Raw genomic sequence first — 18,032 nt, forward strand, 5'->3', positions numbered from 1 at the left:
GACTGTCGGTTAAAGAGGGATTTTTAATGTCAAGTGCAGACATTACATCTAATGACATCTGTAGCGGGTGACATGGGCGTAGAGCTGCAACAAATATTATTTGACAAATACAAACTCGATTTCAAAAAGTTGGGACACTGTGTAAAACGTGTATAGAAACAGAATGCAGTGATGTGCAAATCCATTTTGGCATGTAGTGGAGAAAATATGTCAAAATTGTGTTTATAAGATATAATTCCGAATCAGCTTATCACATTAAATTTAAAATAGACATTAAATAACTCAGTAAAACTACACTAATGAAGAAAACATTTCATTGCATGAAAATTATGTGCAATAAAGTGGAATGACATTGGAAAAAGTATTAAACACAGAGTAAAATGTATTCAATACTTGGTTAAGCTTTTGTTTGAAAAGACACAAAGAAACTAATCTCTCACAGAGTTTTTATGTGGGATTTTGGCCCAATTTTCCACAAAGAAAGTCATTAAATCTTGAGGATTTTAGAGGACAGCGTACTTGTGAATCTTGAGGGACAATTTCACTTTCAAAACTTCAACAATTAGTGTCCTCAGTTCCCAATCGCTGTGAGTATTGTTAAAGGAAAAGGTGATGTAACAGAGTGGTAAACATGCCTGTTACAACTTTTTTTGGACGTGTTGCATCAAATTCAGAATGGGTGTATATTTACAAAAAAAAACAAACTATTAAGTTTATCAGTTTGAAGATTAGATATCATGTCTTTGTTCTGCATTAAATTAAATATAGTTGGAAAAGTATTTGTAAATCATTGCATTCTTATTCATATTTTTGCGGTTTACACAGTATACCAACTTTTTTCGGAATCTGTGTTGTTTTAAATAAATCACCAACTAATTTGATAAGGGATATTCATAACAAATTCTTCTTATATGTTAAAAATGTCTGATACCTTTACTCCATAAACTGAAAATCTTTGAATTGTGGACAAATCAAGACATCTGAGGACATTATTTTAGGCTTTAGGAAATACTGATACATTTCATAGACCGAACAACTAATCAACGAATTGATAAAATAATTAGCAAGTTTTAGCTCTTAGCAAGTTCTTGTGTTCTGTTTTTGGATCCTTTCACAACCATGCACCTCTAAATATCTTTTAAGATTTATCAGCCCGATACAGCCGCCAAGGGAAAACCTAAACTGTTATTGCTGAAAATGTCTTTCAAAGGCAAAAAGAAAAAACTTCATGTCAAAGTGAACAACTTCTATCTGCAGCACAAATATCGATTGATAGTAAAACAGGATGATATTCAAGCTCTTCAAAGTACTCTGGTGGAGGAGCATTGTCTGCCGACGGTTTTCTCTGCATTGGTCTAACCTTGTTTGTCTGTCTGTATGTGTGTTAGTCTTTTTATCTGTCTGTCACCACTTTGAGTGTCTGATAAATCACCTCTGTGATACAGCGAGTCTCTATACAGTATGGTTTTTTCTCTTTGTCGCTTTTACATGAAAATATTTGTACAAGAGAAAAAATGCCAGACTTTGATCTAATCAAAACAAAACTTGTCTCTGTCCTGAGATCAGTGTCTCCGCTCCACTACACTGTGAGCCCAGAGTAACCACTCTGTCATGCCTTTTAATCAGCACCGAGCGGCTAATGCCAATAAGCACCAGTCTGACACTGATCCCTGCCCTCCTCATTCATATGCTCCCTGCAGCCCCTCTTCTACTCTCTCTCCTCCCAGAGCATTCGCTACGGCATGATGCAACACGCTGCTAATGGAAACACAGGATGTTCATTTTGAGTTGATGCTAAACACCAATTCAATCTACTTCCTCCTTTCATTCATCCATCACAATGCATATTTTGTTAAATCAGCCCTCTGACATTTGTCTTATTTATGCAAAGGTGTGGACTTCTTAACCAGTAGCGAATGTTTTACAATAGAAATATATTTGGATTCACCGTTCCTGACAGAGGTTTGAAATGTGGTCTCGAGCTTCACAGTATAATGGAGCAGCTCAGTGTGAGACGCTAATTCCAGCCACAGTGAGTTGCCGTGACAGGCTGTCACAAATTACCGTCTGTCTCTTCCAAGGAAGCACACTTAAACATCGTTTCAAATGTAATCTGTGCTGAGTTTGAGAGAGACTGAATAATAATTAAAAAAAAAAAAAAGACGCATAACACAGAGACAGGCATACTTGTCTGCTGCAGGCGAGCCGTGTACACAGCTCTGCTCTACTTGCAATTGGAAAGCAACCAATTGCATATATTCAGCGAGTTTTCCCGCGTTTAAAAAACATGTGCACACGCTTATTTTATTGAGAAAGGGGTTTTTGTGTTTAAAGGTGTATTCGTTTACTGGCAATGAAAAAAAGTAAATCGCCTATTTTTAACAGATTTTCTTGTGTTTAAAAAACCTAAATTTTTATGAAAAATTTGGTGGGAAACAGTTAGTGCGTTTTAAAGAAGGAGGATGGCCTATTTTTTTATACTGTTGGACAAATCTAGGCTAGCTGTTTCCCCTAGTTTCTAGTCTTTATGCTAAGCTAAGGTAACTGGCTGGTGGCAATTAATCTTCTCATCTAACTCAAATTTTTCCCAAAATGTTGATCGACGCCTTTAAGTGTTTAACTCTGTTGACAATGCTCAATAAAACCTACATAATTTAATTAAATTCGTTGTATCTTGTTTCTGTCAGGCTCCTGTTTCTGGGTCGCAGTGCTCGATGGACGTGTGGTGGGGATCGTGGCAGCGCAAGGCCATGAGGATGACAACACAGTGGAGCTGCATCGCATGTCAGTGGATTCGCGCTACCGTGGCAAAGGCATCGCAAAAGCGCTGGGTCGTCGTGTTCTGGAGTTTGCCGTGCGCAACAACTACGCTGCAGTGGTCCTCGGCACAACAGCCGTCAAGTTGGCCGCCCACAAGCTGTACGAGTCGCTGGGCTTCCGCCGAACGGGCCAGAGCGAGGACTACAGGCTCCCTGGGATGACCCGCTCGCCGCTGGAGAGGCTCTTCTTCCAGATCCGCTACAGCCGCTACCGCCTGCAGCTCCGTGAGGAGTGAGAGGTGACAGGGAGAGGGAGAGAGAGAGATGGAGAGGGGGAGAAAGAGAGGGACAGAGAGAGAGAGAGCAACGACCCTCCTTCACCCGAGAGCCCCGACCGCATCCTCTCCTCTGACAGCTTTTATTTATTTTGTGTCATTAGAGATAACCTCGACTTAACACTTCTACTATTTCATCTTTAAAGTCACTAACGTTTTCATTATGCTTTTGTTGCTGTTGTTTTTGTATTTTACATTTTAAATAAGAGTTTTGTTTCTTTTCCTCTATTTTATTAAGATATTTTTTGTACCTTTGCCCCTCCCTTTTCACCATGGGAGAGGAAAAAATATTGGCTTTTTCAGAAGACATTGAAGTGGCACCCAAACTAGGCACCCTCCCCTGCCCCTTTGGTTTAAAGACCATGTGACTCTGATCAATACTCCCCTTCATTACGACTCCACAATGCCCTCTTTACCCCTCCCCCATAACCTCAAGCCTTTCCCTTTCACGTCTCCTAATTTCCTCACAGCAAAAATTCAACAGACGGGTTAGACGCAGGAGAGTGCATTTGCATTCTGAGTCACTGGGGGTGGACAGAGCAGTGGATAAATTGGGAGGGGCGGATATCGAGAGCAAAACACACAACAAAAAAGTGGCGGGGGAGCTCGTGGTACACACTCTCTTTTACAAAAGCTCTTCAATGTTACATTTTGTGTGTGTGGACAGGTCGCGCCACACAAGTCATTTGGCTTTTAGCCAGTCTCTCAAGACACCATATTGAAGCACAGCGAGAGTGTGTTACTGACCCCTGAAGTGAGAGATGACAGAATGGTTCGTGGAAAATGCACCGTGTGTCCTGCATCCTGAATCAACACAGTGCATCTTCCTCACCACCCCTCCTCTTCATTGTCCTCACAATTTATTCAATTGGATCTTTCCTTCTTTTTCGATTGTTTTATTAATCACTGCTTTTCCCAGAGGGTCTCTGGTTGGTTGAGGAGGGTGGAAGTTTCTCGCTGACAGATCCCATGATACAATATAGCTGCATGTAAGAGCTTGTCTGTGTGTGTGTGAGATTGTTGAGAGTATACGACTGTGTGTGTGTGTGTGTGTGTGTGTGTGTGTGTGTGTGTGTGCGTGCTTGATGAGGCCAGACCTTAGGCCTCATGAACGAATTTTTATTTTGAAGTTTCTTGCTACGAGTCAAGTATTATCTAAGTAAACAACTTTCTATGTGTACTTATACAATGTTTACTGATTGAAAGATGCATTCTAACATTTTGAATATATTTGACTAATGATTTTTTAACACATATTACCACATTGTAATATGCAAATTTTACCGTCAAAACTACGACGATTACGAGTAGCTAAAAGTAGACGACACTCCACATACTTGATCCAGGTTATTGGGGAGCAACTTGGGTAAGACATGACTACTAGCAATACTTGCAAACCTACAGTACATAACTGAGCACAAACAGCAAATAATTATTTAAACCAGTATATTGGCATTCCCCCATGTGTTTATATTGTGTATACAGTCATGTAGCGAACAAAAAGTTTCTCCCATAACACCTCTCTCCATCTCAACCTCCATCCTCTGACCATTCAACCAGCAGTAGATTCAGCCATCCACGACTCTGAGCCTAAGTTACGTCATCACACCATTTGTAAAAAGTAAAATATAAAGCAAAATAAAACAAAAAAATCCACATAAGATGAAAAAAAGACAGAAAAAAATTGAATACTAATGTAATCGTCATGAAGTTAGCAATGACCCTCCTTGCCTTGCCACCCTTCCCCTCCCCAAACCTCCCATTCATGAATCTGTCTGCAACCCTGGGCTAGACCCCACACCCTCCATCTGAACCCTCCGCTGACCTTTGACCCTCCCTGTCCCAGGCCACGCCCATTGTCCCCCTGGCCATCTCTGCATGCGCCACAGAGCCTTGCTGCACTGCTTTTATTACTCCATTTGAAGCTTGTCTGACCAACCCTTAGACCCCGCCCCCGTACTCTGATGTCATCTAGGCAGTGTGACGCGGCTGGTGTCAGGTTGCAAGACGTGTGCAGAAGACGCAGAAAGTGAGAGTGAAAATGTGTGTGTGTGTGTGTGTGTGTGTGTGTGTGTGTGTGTGTTCAGAGTTGGTGCAGAAACACTCACCAGCTGCAGCACTGTCTGGATGACGTCATGCCTGCCAGCCAACCAACTGTAGAATGCAAAAAGCAATGCAAGTGTGGCATGCCTCTGTACCCGGTGTGTGTACGGTGCCTGCCCTGGAAAAGTGTAGAAAAAAAAACACAACTAATTTATATATGATATATATAAATATAAATATATATATAAAAAGAAAATACGCTTCTTTTTTAAATGAACATATAAAAGAAATGTGTGTTTCTTTGTTTGGAAAAAAAACAAACAATTGTATCATTTGCATGAAATGTGTCTTTGAATGCAAAATAACTTTTAGGGGAGAAACTCCTAGCACATGGCATACAGTGGAACCATAGACTTGTTTGATGTTTTCTTTAAATAATGGTTTATTTAATTTAAATCTTAATTCTTTGAAAAATAATACCAGCTACAAATAGAGTTGTTCCGATACCAGTATCGGAAATGCCTCCGCACTAAAATTCTGGATCAGGTATCGGCAAGTACACTACCGATTGGAAACCGCATTTATTTGTCTCAATTCATTAAACCCTCAAGGTCGCTGATGTTGTATTCAAACATCAAAGTACTCCATTTATTATTTTTAGAAAGTCTCAGAAACGCTGCAGTCTAGAAACGTACTTTTAAAGTCCTCCGCTCTGTTACCGTTGAAACTTACAATGAGCTTTGAAATTAATCACAGAAGAGCCTTCAACTTTAAGAGTCTTCATAAAACTAATTAATTCAACAATTAATGTGATTATTTATCAATTTATTATGTGTTGAAAAGAACCGATGTTGCTGTGAGCAGTTTGCTGAAACATACTGAGTGCAATATGCATCACATAGTGCAATGGGTCGAGTGTCGACGAATCAAAGGCCGTGTTGCCAATGTTTAGTTGTACAATATTTTGGGGGGCATCTTTGAGCTTTATAGTGATAGACAGAAAGATACGAAAGGGGAGAAAGAGCGAAAGACTTGGCCCAAAAGGCCAGAGGACAGACTCGAACCTGGGCCGCTGCGGTAAGGATTCAGCCTTAATGGTATGTGCTCTATCCGATAAACTCCCGGCGTGACCCATCATTGAATTTTTATTTGGCTTCTTGACATGAAAATGGGTTAAATGTATACAGCTGTTCAATTTTTTTAACGCAATGACATCGGGTCGGTACTTGTGTCGGTTTACGTATCAGAATCGATTAGAAAAATGGTATCGGAACATCTCTAGCCACAAGCCAGTGCTCACGAATCTTAAGGAGATAGTTGTATCACATACTTAAAGCCTTGCTAAATTTGCAAGTAGCTATTTATATTCAGATTTATTCCTCACTGGCTGGAGGGCTAAAAAGTTTCCTTCCTTAATGAATAGTGAGAGCATTACTGTTCTTCTTCTAATAAACCAGCTCGTGTTAAAGGTTCCAAACACCTTATAGATCGTCAATGGGCATTGGACGAATGATGCAAGAGATAAACACGTGTTCCCATGTAGTGCATGGAGCAAAATCTTTCAACCACCAAGTCCTTTGCCAAGTTTTTTGAATGCAGATAAAAGGAAACAGTTTTGGGGAATCCTGCGGGATGGGAGTCAGTGTCAGTATTCATCATGTGACTGGGACGGGACAGGAAAAAAGTCAATGGGAGCCAGCGGGACGGAAATCATGATAACAATAGGTCAGTTTTTATATAGAAATAAGCAGTTTTAATATGAATGAAACTGTGCAGGAGAATGCAAAGTGATCTAAGAACATCAACTCAAAATCATTGCATTGCCTAATGACTACACCCCTTAAAAACAAACAAACATACATAAAAACACCAATGGGAACGGGACAGGTGTTTTTTTGTGGGAGTGGGAATTTGCAGTGACGGTCAAATGTTTAAACTTTGCTCCAGGTGACACAAGTATTTGTTGTCAAAAGTGTCCTCAAACGCCCCATTAAACCTCCACCTGTGTCTGCTAAATACCTTAAAATATAGAGTACAGCTTCCTTTGAATCTAACTTTGGATTACACTTTTCACAAGACATTCATTTTTGTAATTAGTGATGTACAAACATAATCCCCACAATGGACAAAAGTTGACTTTAGCTGCTTTAAGTCATTTGGATGCTTATGTTTTTCAGGTCCTATAAGTTTTCTTCCGTTTCCTTTGTTCAGACCACGTCTAGCGGAGGTTCAGCTACTGACGAGTTCTTTGTCTTTGAATTAGAGCCAACCCAAGATTTCTCTCTGAAATTCTACAAAGTAAAAGCAAGGCACAAATGCACTGAAAGCATCAAACATCATTGTTTTCACAAACGCATCAGATGTTGTCATAGGGCCAACATGTGGAGGATGCCTCGCATCACCCTGACGCATCTGTTTTGAAATCATTTTTTGCTGATTTTTTTTATTAAAACAATAAAAGAACAGACTGTGTTTTGTGAGGAGCAACAGCCACCACCGGCAACATACAGAAGCTACAAAAGTCTTGCTAATCCAAGCAGGATATTAGGTAACAGTATTCAAGCGCCCCCTTTACTGCGGTGGCAAGTCGCAGTGTCCGTTGCTACCTGCTGACAGTGACAAAAGTTTTCTAAATTGTCTCAGCCAATTGATGACAGCCTTAAAACGCAGACATTGCTAATTTTCTGCCAAATACAATGGTTAAAGAAAAAAAGCACTATGCTAAACATAGAGTATCTGGTGTTTTGATTTAACAGCCACACTAACTGGTGACTTTCAGCCAAATGTGTCCATGGTTTGTTGTAGTAACTAGCGTAAATGACTGGCATAGATAATAAACTCTACTCGCCAAAATCTGTTTCTGAAAGGCAAAAAATAAGACTTGCAACTGCTGGAGTTTCCAGAGGCAGTGAGACACATTGGACGCACCTGACTTGCATAAAAAATCTAGGCTTCTTGCAAGACCAGAATGCACTGCACGGCCGCTTATGTTGACAATAAATGGAAACTGTGGAAATGACGGATCCTGTAGACACGTACCATAACGATATCTGCTTTAGTTACGCAATATAACATTACTTGTTTTTTAGTAATTTTTGTTCCGAAGCTGAAGTCTGAGACTACTGCTGGAGCAGCTGAACACTGGATAGGTTATTTACGATGTGAAAGTCACGTTACACAGACAGTAAAAGTAAAAGTAGAAATGTATACACTTCCTAGGACAGCTTGCATTAAAACCTACTGTTGGGAGATGCCACCGCAGTAATGGCAAATTGTTTCATTCCCTGAATTCATGTTTAATCAGACTCTATAGTCTGTTTCAATCTGAATCAGACTATAGAGCAGAAAATAAACTCTCAAAATAAAATCTGATATCATAGATCTGAAAAGTGTCAGTGGTGCCAAGGCTTTCCTCACAAAACCACAATGACAGAGACACATTCAGAGTGTCAAACACCTTCGGTCAGTGTTTTTGGGTCCTTTCTGTATGACTCAGCCCGTTCTGTATAAGACCTGAGTGAGGTCTGAAGGTTGAGAGTGAAAGGTGCGCTCTGCTGAGGTGGACTGTAAAACAAACTGTGCTCTGGATCTTGTGGAAGAATGTGAAGTCTGTCAATTCTGAGCCATTTCTGCTGCTGCCAATCTCAGTTTTTGCCTGATGAAATTTAAAATGCTCCTCTGTGGGGGTTTTTTTTGGGAGAAATGATTATCCTTACTGGTATATATTCTGAACAAAGGTAGTATCATTCAGACCGCCTTTGCCAAGGCCTTATGCACTGGAATCAAACACTGGAGTTCAATTATCTCGTGGACTGCGTGGCTTAAGGAAGTTGAGGGATGATTTTGAATTGTAAAGATGAAGTGCACTGACTATAATGCATTTATTTCTCATCTGAGCAATGTCTGTTTTCTACTTCATGTGAATGCTATGCCCTGTGACGTCTCACCTCCCATTTTAAACTGGTAACGCATACTTGATGTTAGAATGTAGTAATTTTACTGTATGCAACTTCTGCCAGAGTGTAATTAGTTACAAACCATTCCTCTAAAATGTTCTGCTGATGTACAATCCAAAAACAAGCCCACACTTTTTTTTTTATTTGGTTTTCTGTGATTTGTTTGAGTGCGAGTGTGCTGTCCTACTGGTTGAGGTTTGAGAAGGTATGCTGCATAAAGGCCTCTCCTGCTGGAGGAGGCTCTTTTACTCTAGAGTGCTTTAGAACCCAAAAATGATCATGTGATGCTGTCTCTGATGGCAGACACGGAGGCACAAACTTCAGCTGTTTAAAACAAAAAAACTGGTCATGTTCAATTTTGGCTGTTAAACAACCCAAATATCCATATTTGTCAATATTTCATTCAGTTTATCTGCTGGTGAAGGAGCATCGAAGTCAAAACTGCACAAATGTACAGATCCTGTGGGTGTGTTGCTCTGAAGGTGTGTGTCCGCGCTCGGCAGCCTCGGGGGCGAACACTCACAGGCATGAATGTAAACTGCCAACATTTAAGGTCTTAGAAAGATTTTTATGTTTTGAATCTTTCCTGGTTGCTTTTTTTTTTTTACTTTATGAATGAGAAGAAAAGGTGAAAAGCAGCTATTGGTTCTTTCATTAGGTGACTAAACCACTACATTAGACGTTAGACATTTTGTGTGATTGTAAATAGCCGTATCTCTGCCTATTGTTAATGTATTATTTACTGTCATCTTTGCTGGTTTTAACCAATCCTGACGGAGTTCATTTTTGTCTCAGAAGATGGCTGTCGCCTGGAATGTTCCACCTAACAAGGAGGGTGAGGGGTGAGGGAGGAATGTGCCACATTGGCAGTTAAACGGGGGGATGTGTGTGTATGTGTGTGGTGGGGGGGGCGGCGGGAGCTCGAAGCTCCAAAGCATGGACTCCCTCTCTCTCTCTACCTCTGGGGAGGATTTTGCTCGGCTGTGGCAAACACAGAAGGACTCACTCTGGACTGAGGCCACAGGTGCCAAGAACACATAAGCACTTGTAGCACAACTGTGTCTTGTTTTGCTATTACAGTACAGATAGTTTTGATTTTTTACATTTCCTATGAAGAGTATGGATAAAGTTTCTCCTGTATTATTGACTGTATGTATCATAAGCATATATACAAGACATGATACCATTATGTATAATCTGTGCTACGACCCATGGCTAATTTTTTGAGGTGGAAATTTGCCAAAGGTGACAGTAATTGCTGCATTTTTATTCCTTATGTGGCTATATTTTGTTCAACACAATCCTGTTGGTATTATTTGAAGAAAAAAAAATCCTGCCCACGTGCCATCTGATCAAGCAATAAACACAAACAAACAGAAAACCACAAAATAATGACACTATCAACGATGATTTTATGAAAAACATGAAATGCTGCATTGATGTTATATCCCTTATACTGTACCAATTAGTGGCAGTGATGCCATCACACTTTCAGCATCGCAACTTTACCACTCATCACATCAGAGCCTGGAGGGGTGTTTGATTGTAAAATGTTTGTTTTTTTGTATTTTTCTTTACAAAGAGGTGTCAAAGATGTGTTTTTTAAAAGTCAAAGTACACAGGTGTACCTCTGCATATTTGTACAGATGTCAATAGGAGACGGAGGAAATGACAAGAGGGGGATGATGGATGCTAAAGAACGAGCAGTTCAAGCACACAGGAAAAAGATGGCGTGGCTGCACCCTGAAAGCGCAATCTGCTGAGCTTTTATTTAATGAACAACAAAGACTTCCGGTTAGCTTGTGACCGCTGAGACGTGCACTGTAACTTCACCACCGCCGCTCTGTCAGTACAATTGAACATATTCAATTATAAACACGCAGCAGCTGCCAGAATCGCAACTCTCAATCATGTTGACTTTTCTCACAAGTGAGATTCAAAGTCTTTTTTTTGAATCTGCAAGTCAGTTACTGTAAAGTTGTAAAGTATATTTTACTGTAAATAGCATCTGGGGGTCATTTTTACTCCTTTTGTAACAGAAACTGTGGATTTAAAAATATTTAAAACTATATTTTAGAAGATATTTACAGCACTAATAAAGAGATTCCACAGTAATGCAGGTGTCTTCATCTGTATTACCTCACAACAATCCCGTACTGACTCATGGCTGCCGCTTTCAGGGGCGACAGAGCACGCCATCTTAGCCTTGGTGTCTGTCCCACACTGATGGACACAGCCTTCCCTGTCCCACCTGTCTGCTTGAACTCTCGAGTCACCGGAGAGACTCTCGAACACTGCAGCAGCCCTGTAAGCTTATAGCACACCAGTCATGGACATAAACGTCTCTGGACTGAGCTGTTCATCTAGAGCAAGCTGCTGCAAAATGTGAGGGACTCTCTCTGCCCTGGAGCCCTGTCATGGCTGTTGTCTGTTGCCAGGAAACCGACCCGCACAAAGCACAGCAGGGGATTGATATGCAGCCACACTGTGGGGAGGCAGGCAGGTCAACCAGTCGGCCAAGATAGAGGAATAGAAGGAAGGATTGATGGATAGATGGATGGATGAGGTGGATTTAGGAGGGGGAGGGAATCTAAATGCAACTGAGGAAACTTTGGGAACCGGGAGTTAGGAGACGAGTGGCTACGGTGAGGAATTTGGGAAAAGAGGCCCTCAGGCATGTAAAGTAGAGCAGTGAGAAAATAGTGCCAGGGGCCCACAGGGTTAGAAGCCACTTTTACACGGCCTGTTTAAGGTGAGAATATCGTGCAGTAATGCCGGCTCGCTGTTCTGTATAAAAGGTACAAGCACGGAGAAGGAGGACAGACTCGTCTCCCCTTTAAGCCGCCACAGCAGGTACACTGTAAAATCTAACAAGTTGATTTTACTTTTTAAAAAATCCAGGAAACTTGTTGTCTTGAAAAAGTAAGTAAATATAACTATCTCAATGTATGTTAATTTTATATCTGATTGTTACGTAAACTTGAAATGTTATGTATTTACTCAGTTTTGTGAAGTTGTTGCAACTTAAAAATGATAAGTTTAATCAAATCTATCTTTCTCTGTTTTAGCGACTTCATTAAACCAAGTTTACTGTGCTATATCTGTATTTTGCTGGTTGCAATCTATCACCTATCATATTTGCATTTTCTTAAACATGTTAACAAAACAGAACAGATCTTCCAACTTCATCTTTGACAAAATCCTCTTTGGTATGATCAAGTTAAGTCAGACTAACTTGGTTTACTGAAAAAGGTGATTTCACTTATCATTTTAAGTTGCAACAACTTCACAAAATTAAGTAATTAAAGCTAAATTTCATGTAAACTTAAAACTTAGAGAGTAAAGTTGAATTCAGATTTATAGTCATTTTTACTTTCCTCTTTCAAGGCAATCGGTTTCCATGATCATGAACGTCCATAAATGTCGCCAAACTGAGGAAAACAGTGAGATTTTGGAGCTCCTTGCCCTCTGAGGACAGGAGGAGATCACACTGTAAAAAGAAACTAACTAAAACAAGTTTAGTGTCCTGGCTGCCTTAATTTTTTTAAGTTGACTGTATTTGAGAAGACACAGAGGTAATTTTGTAATAATTCAACTTGTCTTGTCAAATTCAGTCAACTGAAAGTGGTTCTGACGTATGTGTTATGTCACACTAGAGGCTGTTGTGTTAAACGTAATGTGTATTATGCCTCTTTTGGATCAGTGATGCCGGTATACTGTCTAAAATCACACACTGGAGCAGGATGATGCTGCTGTTGTTAGATACTGTGTAAAAGTGCAAAGGGACTTTTATAGAGCAATCTCTTTATAAAAAGAGCTTCAGATAAAAAGGCGTGTCCGTTGGTTTAACCGGTCTGCCCGACCTCAGTGAGACTGCAGTGACAACCTGGTTTTTATTGGGGGTCTATTAGCTTTCAGTTCCCTTTCTGCCATTCCTTTGGAAGACCGCTGTATTACCGCACCGGGATTATTATTGTGATTATTAACCCTTTCTTTTATACTGACAACACCTGGAACACTGTATAGATGTAAAGATGGGATTTCCTGCATTATGATTGAAACATGGATGTACATATATTGTATCAATTAAAAATGATGATGCATTAAGCTTTTATATGTTGCAACAGTGAACTGATTTTTTTTTTCTCACAAGGGAGCAGAGCGGAGCAGAGAAAGGAAATGATGCACAATGTGAATCATTTGAGATAAATATCAGATTTGAAGTGATATAAGTGTCAGTAATCACAGCCATGAGGATATGTGCCGCAGGGTCTACTTACACATCTCACGGTTGCCATGGCAGCTAGGGGAAGCTCATGCTGTTGCCCTTGACAACTGGAGTCTTCAGAGGGACCCTCGGCTCCTGTTAACGGCACAGGTCATTAGAGCGAAGGCACCACTCCAGTCAAATCAACATAATCATTACTCATTCACATCTTTGAAACGATAGTAATGCTGAAGAAATAGAATGGAGGCCAACATATGATGGCTCCTCATCTGGCACAGGGCAATATACAACTTTACTGTCATAATTACACTAACTCAAATAATAGCAATTCACAATATTATCATGTCAAAATATGCCTAAAACTCTTAAAATGGCACTTCAATATACTGGAATTCCTTTAACTGGTAGAAACATTTGTTTTTATTGCACCACAGAAAACAAATCTTAATCTAAGTTTGGGGTTATCAAAGCCAACATCCGATTCATGATCAAGCAGAAAAGGTGCAAACAATGACTTTTTTATGGCATACTAACATTTTAGAAAAACTATAACAGTCAATGGTGATATAGTCTTTGGTCTTTGTAACACTCATATACCGTTCAAGTTTTTCGCTTTCTAAAACATTTAAACGTAATGACACTGATACAGTACGATGTTCAAAGAACTTTAGACACCCTGTGTTTTTTAGAAAAAGGGGAGCAAATTATGCGTGCTGCTTTATCAGATTAGGTCTGTGCGTACAGCAGTCAGGCAACGGCTTCTGCTGGGCTACGGCAACACCACTTGAACAAACTGCATACAGAACTTTACTAATAACATAGAGGCAATTTCTTAAATGTATTGATGATTATGATTGCATTTGCTAAAGATTATTTTGAACAAGTGATTGCTTGTCATAACATAGCAACAATTTTCTCTTTTATTGTTGCTGCAGAACAAAGTATTATTAATTATGACTTGGGTATGGAGATTCAAGCAAAAAGACCCTCATATGCTGATGACACTCATTTATACACTTGCTGAGCTTAAGGTGGTATTTTCTCAAAAGCTTGCCTTCGATTGCTTGATGATTTTAGCAGTATTATGTCCGATGGTAAACTGATTGAAAGGGTGCCCACGTGCAAGTACTGTGTTTGTATTTTTTATTGTGATCCACCATAAAAACACAAAAATCGTCCCATCCTCATTCTCCATCATGCATTTTTAAAAATGTAATTAAGTAGAATATAACGGGCTTATTGTAATATTTAGTTCATCCCTCATATGACATGCTGTAGGACCATATTAACTACTGAAATGAACAAAACAAAAATATTCCACATGACAGTGGAGCAGAAGTGCAGTGCTAGTCGGCTGTTGCATCCTCCACATAGATTACCACCAAACAGAACGCAAACAAAGGAGTTTAGAGAGCCCTAAAAAACAGCTGTATTGGTTTTACCTCCATACCTATTTTGAACACCCCTACTCCAAAAGTGCAGAGTGCCCTCTCAAATTTGCACATTGCACAGTCTCACGCTCCCCTCTCAAAGGGGGGGAAGGCCGTGCACCCTTAAACCACAGAACAATGAGAGAATAGAGGGACAGATTTCCATAACACTGTCTGTTGCTCTGGCATTGAACTGCTCATACTGACCTGGTGAGAAAAGCTCCCCTCACATCAGCGAACGGAGAACACATTCCTGTCAGTCAGTGGGTTCAACCGGCAAAGTGAAGGGCTGGTGCACTGAAAAAGAAAGGAAACTAGAGGAATGTAAATGACAAGACAGAACTGCTGGCGGATCTGCCGGGTATCCTACATGCCACCTTTGTTCCCACCGAAAAAGCGACAACTGCTATAATTAGCAGCCGACATGAGGTGACATTTTAAATAGGTAATGGGGGTTAGGCTTTGTTCAAATGTCACAAGGTGTATGGTTCTGCCTGGACCCATTTTGCAGGCTTAAAGGGTCTTAATTGGAGGACAGTATAAAAGGGGCCAAAAGAGTTTCGCTGCGGCTGCCAGAGACGAGGAAACTCGGTCAGTGTGCCTGGAAGCCGATGACTGTGTTTGAGTGCATTCATGGTGCCGGCATGGAAAAAAAAAAGTGGGCGTGTGTGTGTTTCTCAAGTGTGTGTGTATGCTTGTGTACGAGCATTCGTGGAATGTGTGTGTGTGACAGAGGCAGGAACAAGACAAAGAGGAGAGTGGGCTAGAGCCAAGTGAGCAGATAAAAGATGAACTGGAGAGAGCAGAGCGAGGCGCTGGAAGCACATAGCTGAGCAAAATTAGATCATCTGCTTTGAATCAGCTGAATGCAACCAACAGAGATGAAGCTTATTAGATAAAGCCTTCCTGAAAATATCACATCAGTAAAATACTAGAATACGTGCTGAATAAAACAGACTTTTTATAAACTCTGTCGTCCTCTTTTCCACCTGGAATTTCCCTCTTAAGTTATTCAACATTGACAGAAATATTTGAGAGGAATCGTGACTTAAATTAATTTCAATGTTTGCTGAAATTCAAGCTTATAATGCTGCTTCAGCTGTTTAACGTGTCCATTAAAGGGATACTTTGCAGATTTTTAATTGGCAGAGCTTCGCTGGCTCTCCTGGGCTGTTGTTTGAACTACAGGCTGTACATCTAAATTTTCGATTGCCCGCCACCCATGCTACCACAACGGACACAAAAAGCATAGACACGGATCAAGAGACAGACCTGGGCCACTCTCGCCCGCTAAAACTCGATCGAATAAATCAACATAATGTTACTGCTAACGGTATTTCTTGCCTCATGTGTTTTCAGAAACCTATTTTCGTGCCCTGTTTAGCTGTACTAGCTAAAGTTTTTGTGTACTGGCACAAATCAGAGAACTTACAGGTTCTCCTCTAGACAGTTGAGAACATGACTATAATTAATTTGGTAAATGTCTGTGAAAACACATCTTGTATGCTGGTAAATTCACTTCTGCTTGACTAACCTTAGTGCTACTGTTGTCTTGTTGCTAATGTTCCCAGTTTTGCATTTAAGATGCTCTGTCCGCTTTGGTTATGCTTTTTTGAACTGTAATTAATATATAATTTCATAGCTGCCCATCTCTGTCTTTGTTGGCACTATAACAAGTTTGATTTTTTTCATGACTATTGTTCTTAAAACTGTCATATTTACAGTAATGTTTGTTAATATTCATTGTCCCAGAGAAATAAATACAATAAACAGTGGGCGCCATACTGCTCCCAGCACATTGAAAAAGGAGGCCAAAAAAACTCAGGTTAAATGATAAAACTAAGCAGCGCTGGTGCTATTTTTCACCTCAAATGTTTTCAGAAACACGTTTTAGCTCACAATTTAACTGTAATATGAGATCATGTCTTGCTGGCCAGCCACCATTGTTTCCAACGTATGAGTTCACAAGCCACAGCCCTCTTTCCCCGTTTTCTCTGTTTTGTAGCACCAATTTCAAAAGTATTTGTCTTTCTACAAGACATCCTAGTTTTATTAAAAGACAATTTTTCCAGCAGTGAAATACTTCTGTAATAAGAGCATTGGCTTTTAAAATGCCCTAAAACGTAACATGCAAATCAGCCTTAAGAATTAATTAGGAATTAGTGCCTGGAGAAAAAACCTGCGTGAGGAGAGGAAAGCGGGTGAGAAAGGTCATTGGGTTTGTCGAGTGTGAACCTGTCACAGACACTTTCTTTACTGGATTTATTCAACACGAACAGAGCATAGAAACAATAAATACAAGGTATACAGTTGCTCAACTGCTGCGTCTTTTTAAAAATCATACCAACAACAAATTTTATGAACCAATAAACACCAAGTGCTCTCTCAAAGATTCACCTTGGCAACAAGGCAGAGAAAACAGCGTTGGTCTTAACAAGAGAGTGTGAAAACGGAGGAGGAGAGGAGGAGGACAAGGAATCTTTTTTTTTTTTTTTTTCAGGATGGAGGAGAGCAATCCAGTCTGTGGCTCCTGCCGTTGCCCCCGGATACGGATGGAGCGAAAGCAAGAACTGGGAGCTGCAGCTGCCTGGTTTCCATGGCAATGTGGATGCAGGACAAGCGAAGAGAGAGGGAGCGACAGACTGAGTGAAAGAGAGAGAGATGATGAGAGAGAGAAATGGAACAAGAAACTCAGAAGAGGATGATGAGAACATACTGAGAGAGTAAGCAAGAAATGTATATCAGATATCAAATAAAGAGGGGGGTAGAGAGAGACAAAATTAGGAAGGGAGGAGGGAAGACTCAGAGAGGAGACACTGGAGAGATGTTAAGCTCAGACATTGATCCCCAAGACTTGCCACTGGAGACTGCCACCTTCAGGGGGACCTGGAAACACACACACACACACAGGCACACACATACACCTTTGAAAAAGGGAAAGGTGTCAGTGTGTCAGCATACATGTGTAGATGCCGTTCCGCATTTGATTAGCACTCACCTAACCTGAAATATTTTATATACAAAAGTCTTTCCTTGTGTCTCGTTCTGTCTGTATTCAATAGTCAGTGTCCCACTATGGAATTATTTGTTTTATTCACAAAGCAGTAAGGGTGATTGCAGAGTCTTAAGGGAATACAAATTGTAAAAAAAATAAAAAAAAAAATATATATATATATATATATATAAAATATATATATATATATATATATATATACATATATATATATATATATATATATATATATAAACAAGGTCACGACCACTGCTTGCAGTCTTGACTC

The 18,032-nt window shown here is 40.1% G+C and overlaps 2 protein-coding genes and 1 long non-coding RNA gene across 3 annotated transcripts in view; 1 reads left to right on the forward strand and 2 right to left on the reverse strand.

Moving 5' to 3' along the window:
* Positions 1-5,315, reverse strand: part of LOC148185720 (uncharacterized) — a 26,876-nt gene extending 21,561 nt beyond the window's left edge. The window contains exon 1 of the long non-coding RNA XR_015775708.1: positions 5,203-5,315. This is a non-coding gene — a long non-coding RNA (uncharacterized LOC148185720). The remainder of the gene's footprint in view (positions 1-5,202) is intronic.
* Positions 1-13,205, forward strand: part of aspnat (aspartate N-acetyltransferase) — a 28,635-nt gene extending 15,430 nt beyond the window's left edge. The window contains exon 3 of the mRNA XM_042512460.2: positions 2,688-13,205. Within this exon, the coding sequence (XP_042368394.1) occupies positions 2,688-3,055 (368 nt within the window). The 3' untranslated portion in view covers positions 3,056-13,205. The remainder of the gene's footprint in view (positions 1-2,687) is intronic.
* A 3,650-nt stretch (positions 13,206-16,855) lies between these two features.
* Positions 16,856-18,032, reverse strand: part of poln (polymerase (DNA directed) nu) — a 70,131-nt gene continuing 68,954 nt past the window's right edge. Inside the window, exon 27 of the mRNA XM_088073805.1 lies at positions 16,856-17,637. Within this exon, the coding sequence (XP_087929931.1) occupies positions 17,554-17,637 (84 nt within the window). The 3' untranslated portion in view covers positions 16,856-17,553. The remainder of the gene's footprint in view (positions 17,638-18,032) is intronic.

This window comes from Plectropomus leopardus, chromosome 23 (genome assembly GCF_026936395.1).
Source record: "Plectropomus leopardus strain MGB_pleo_1.0 chromosome 23, ASM2693639v1, whole genome shotgun sequence".
Taxonomy (NCBI): domain Eukaryota; kingdom Metazoa; phylum Chordata; class Actinopteri; order Perciformes; family Serranidae; genus Plectropomus; species Plectropomus leopardus.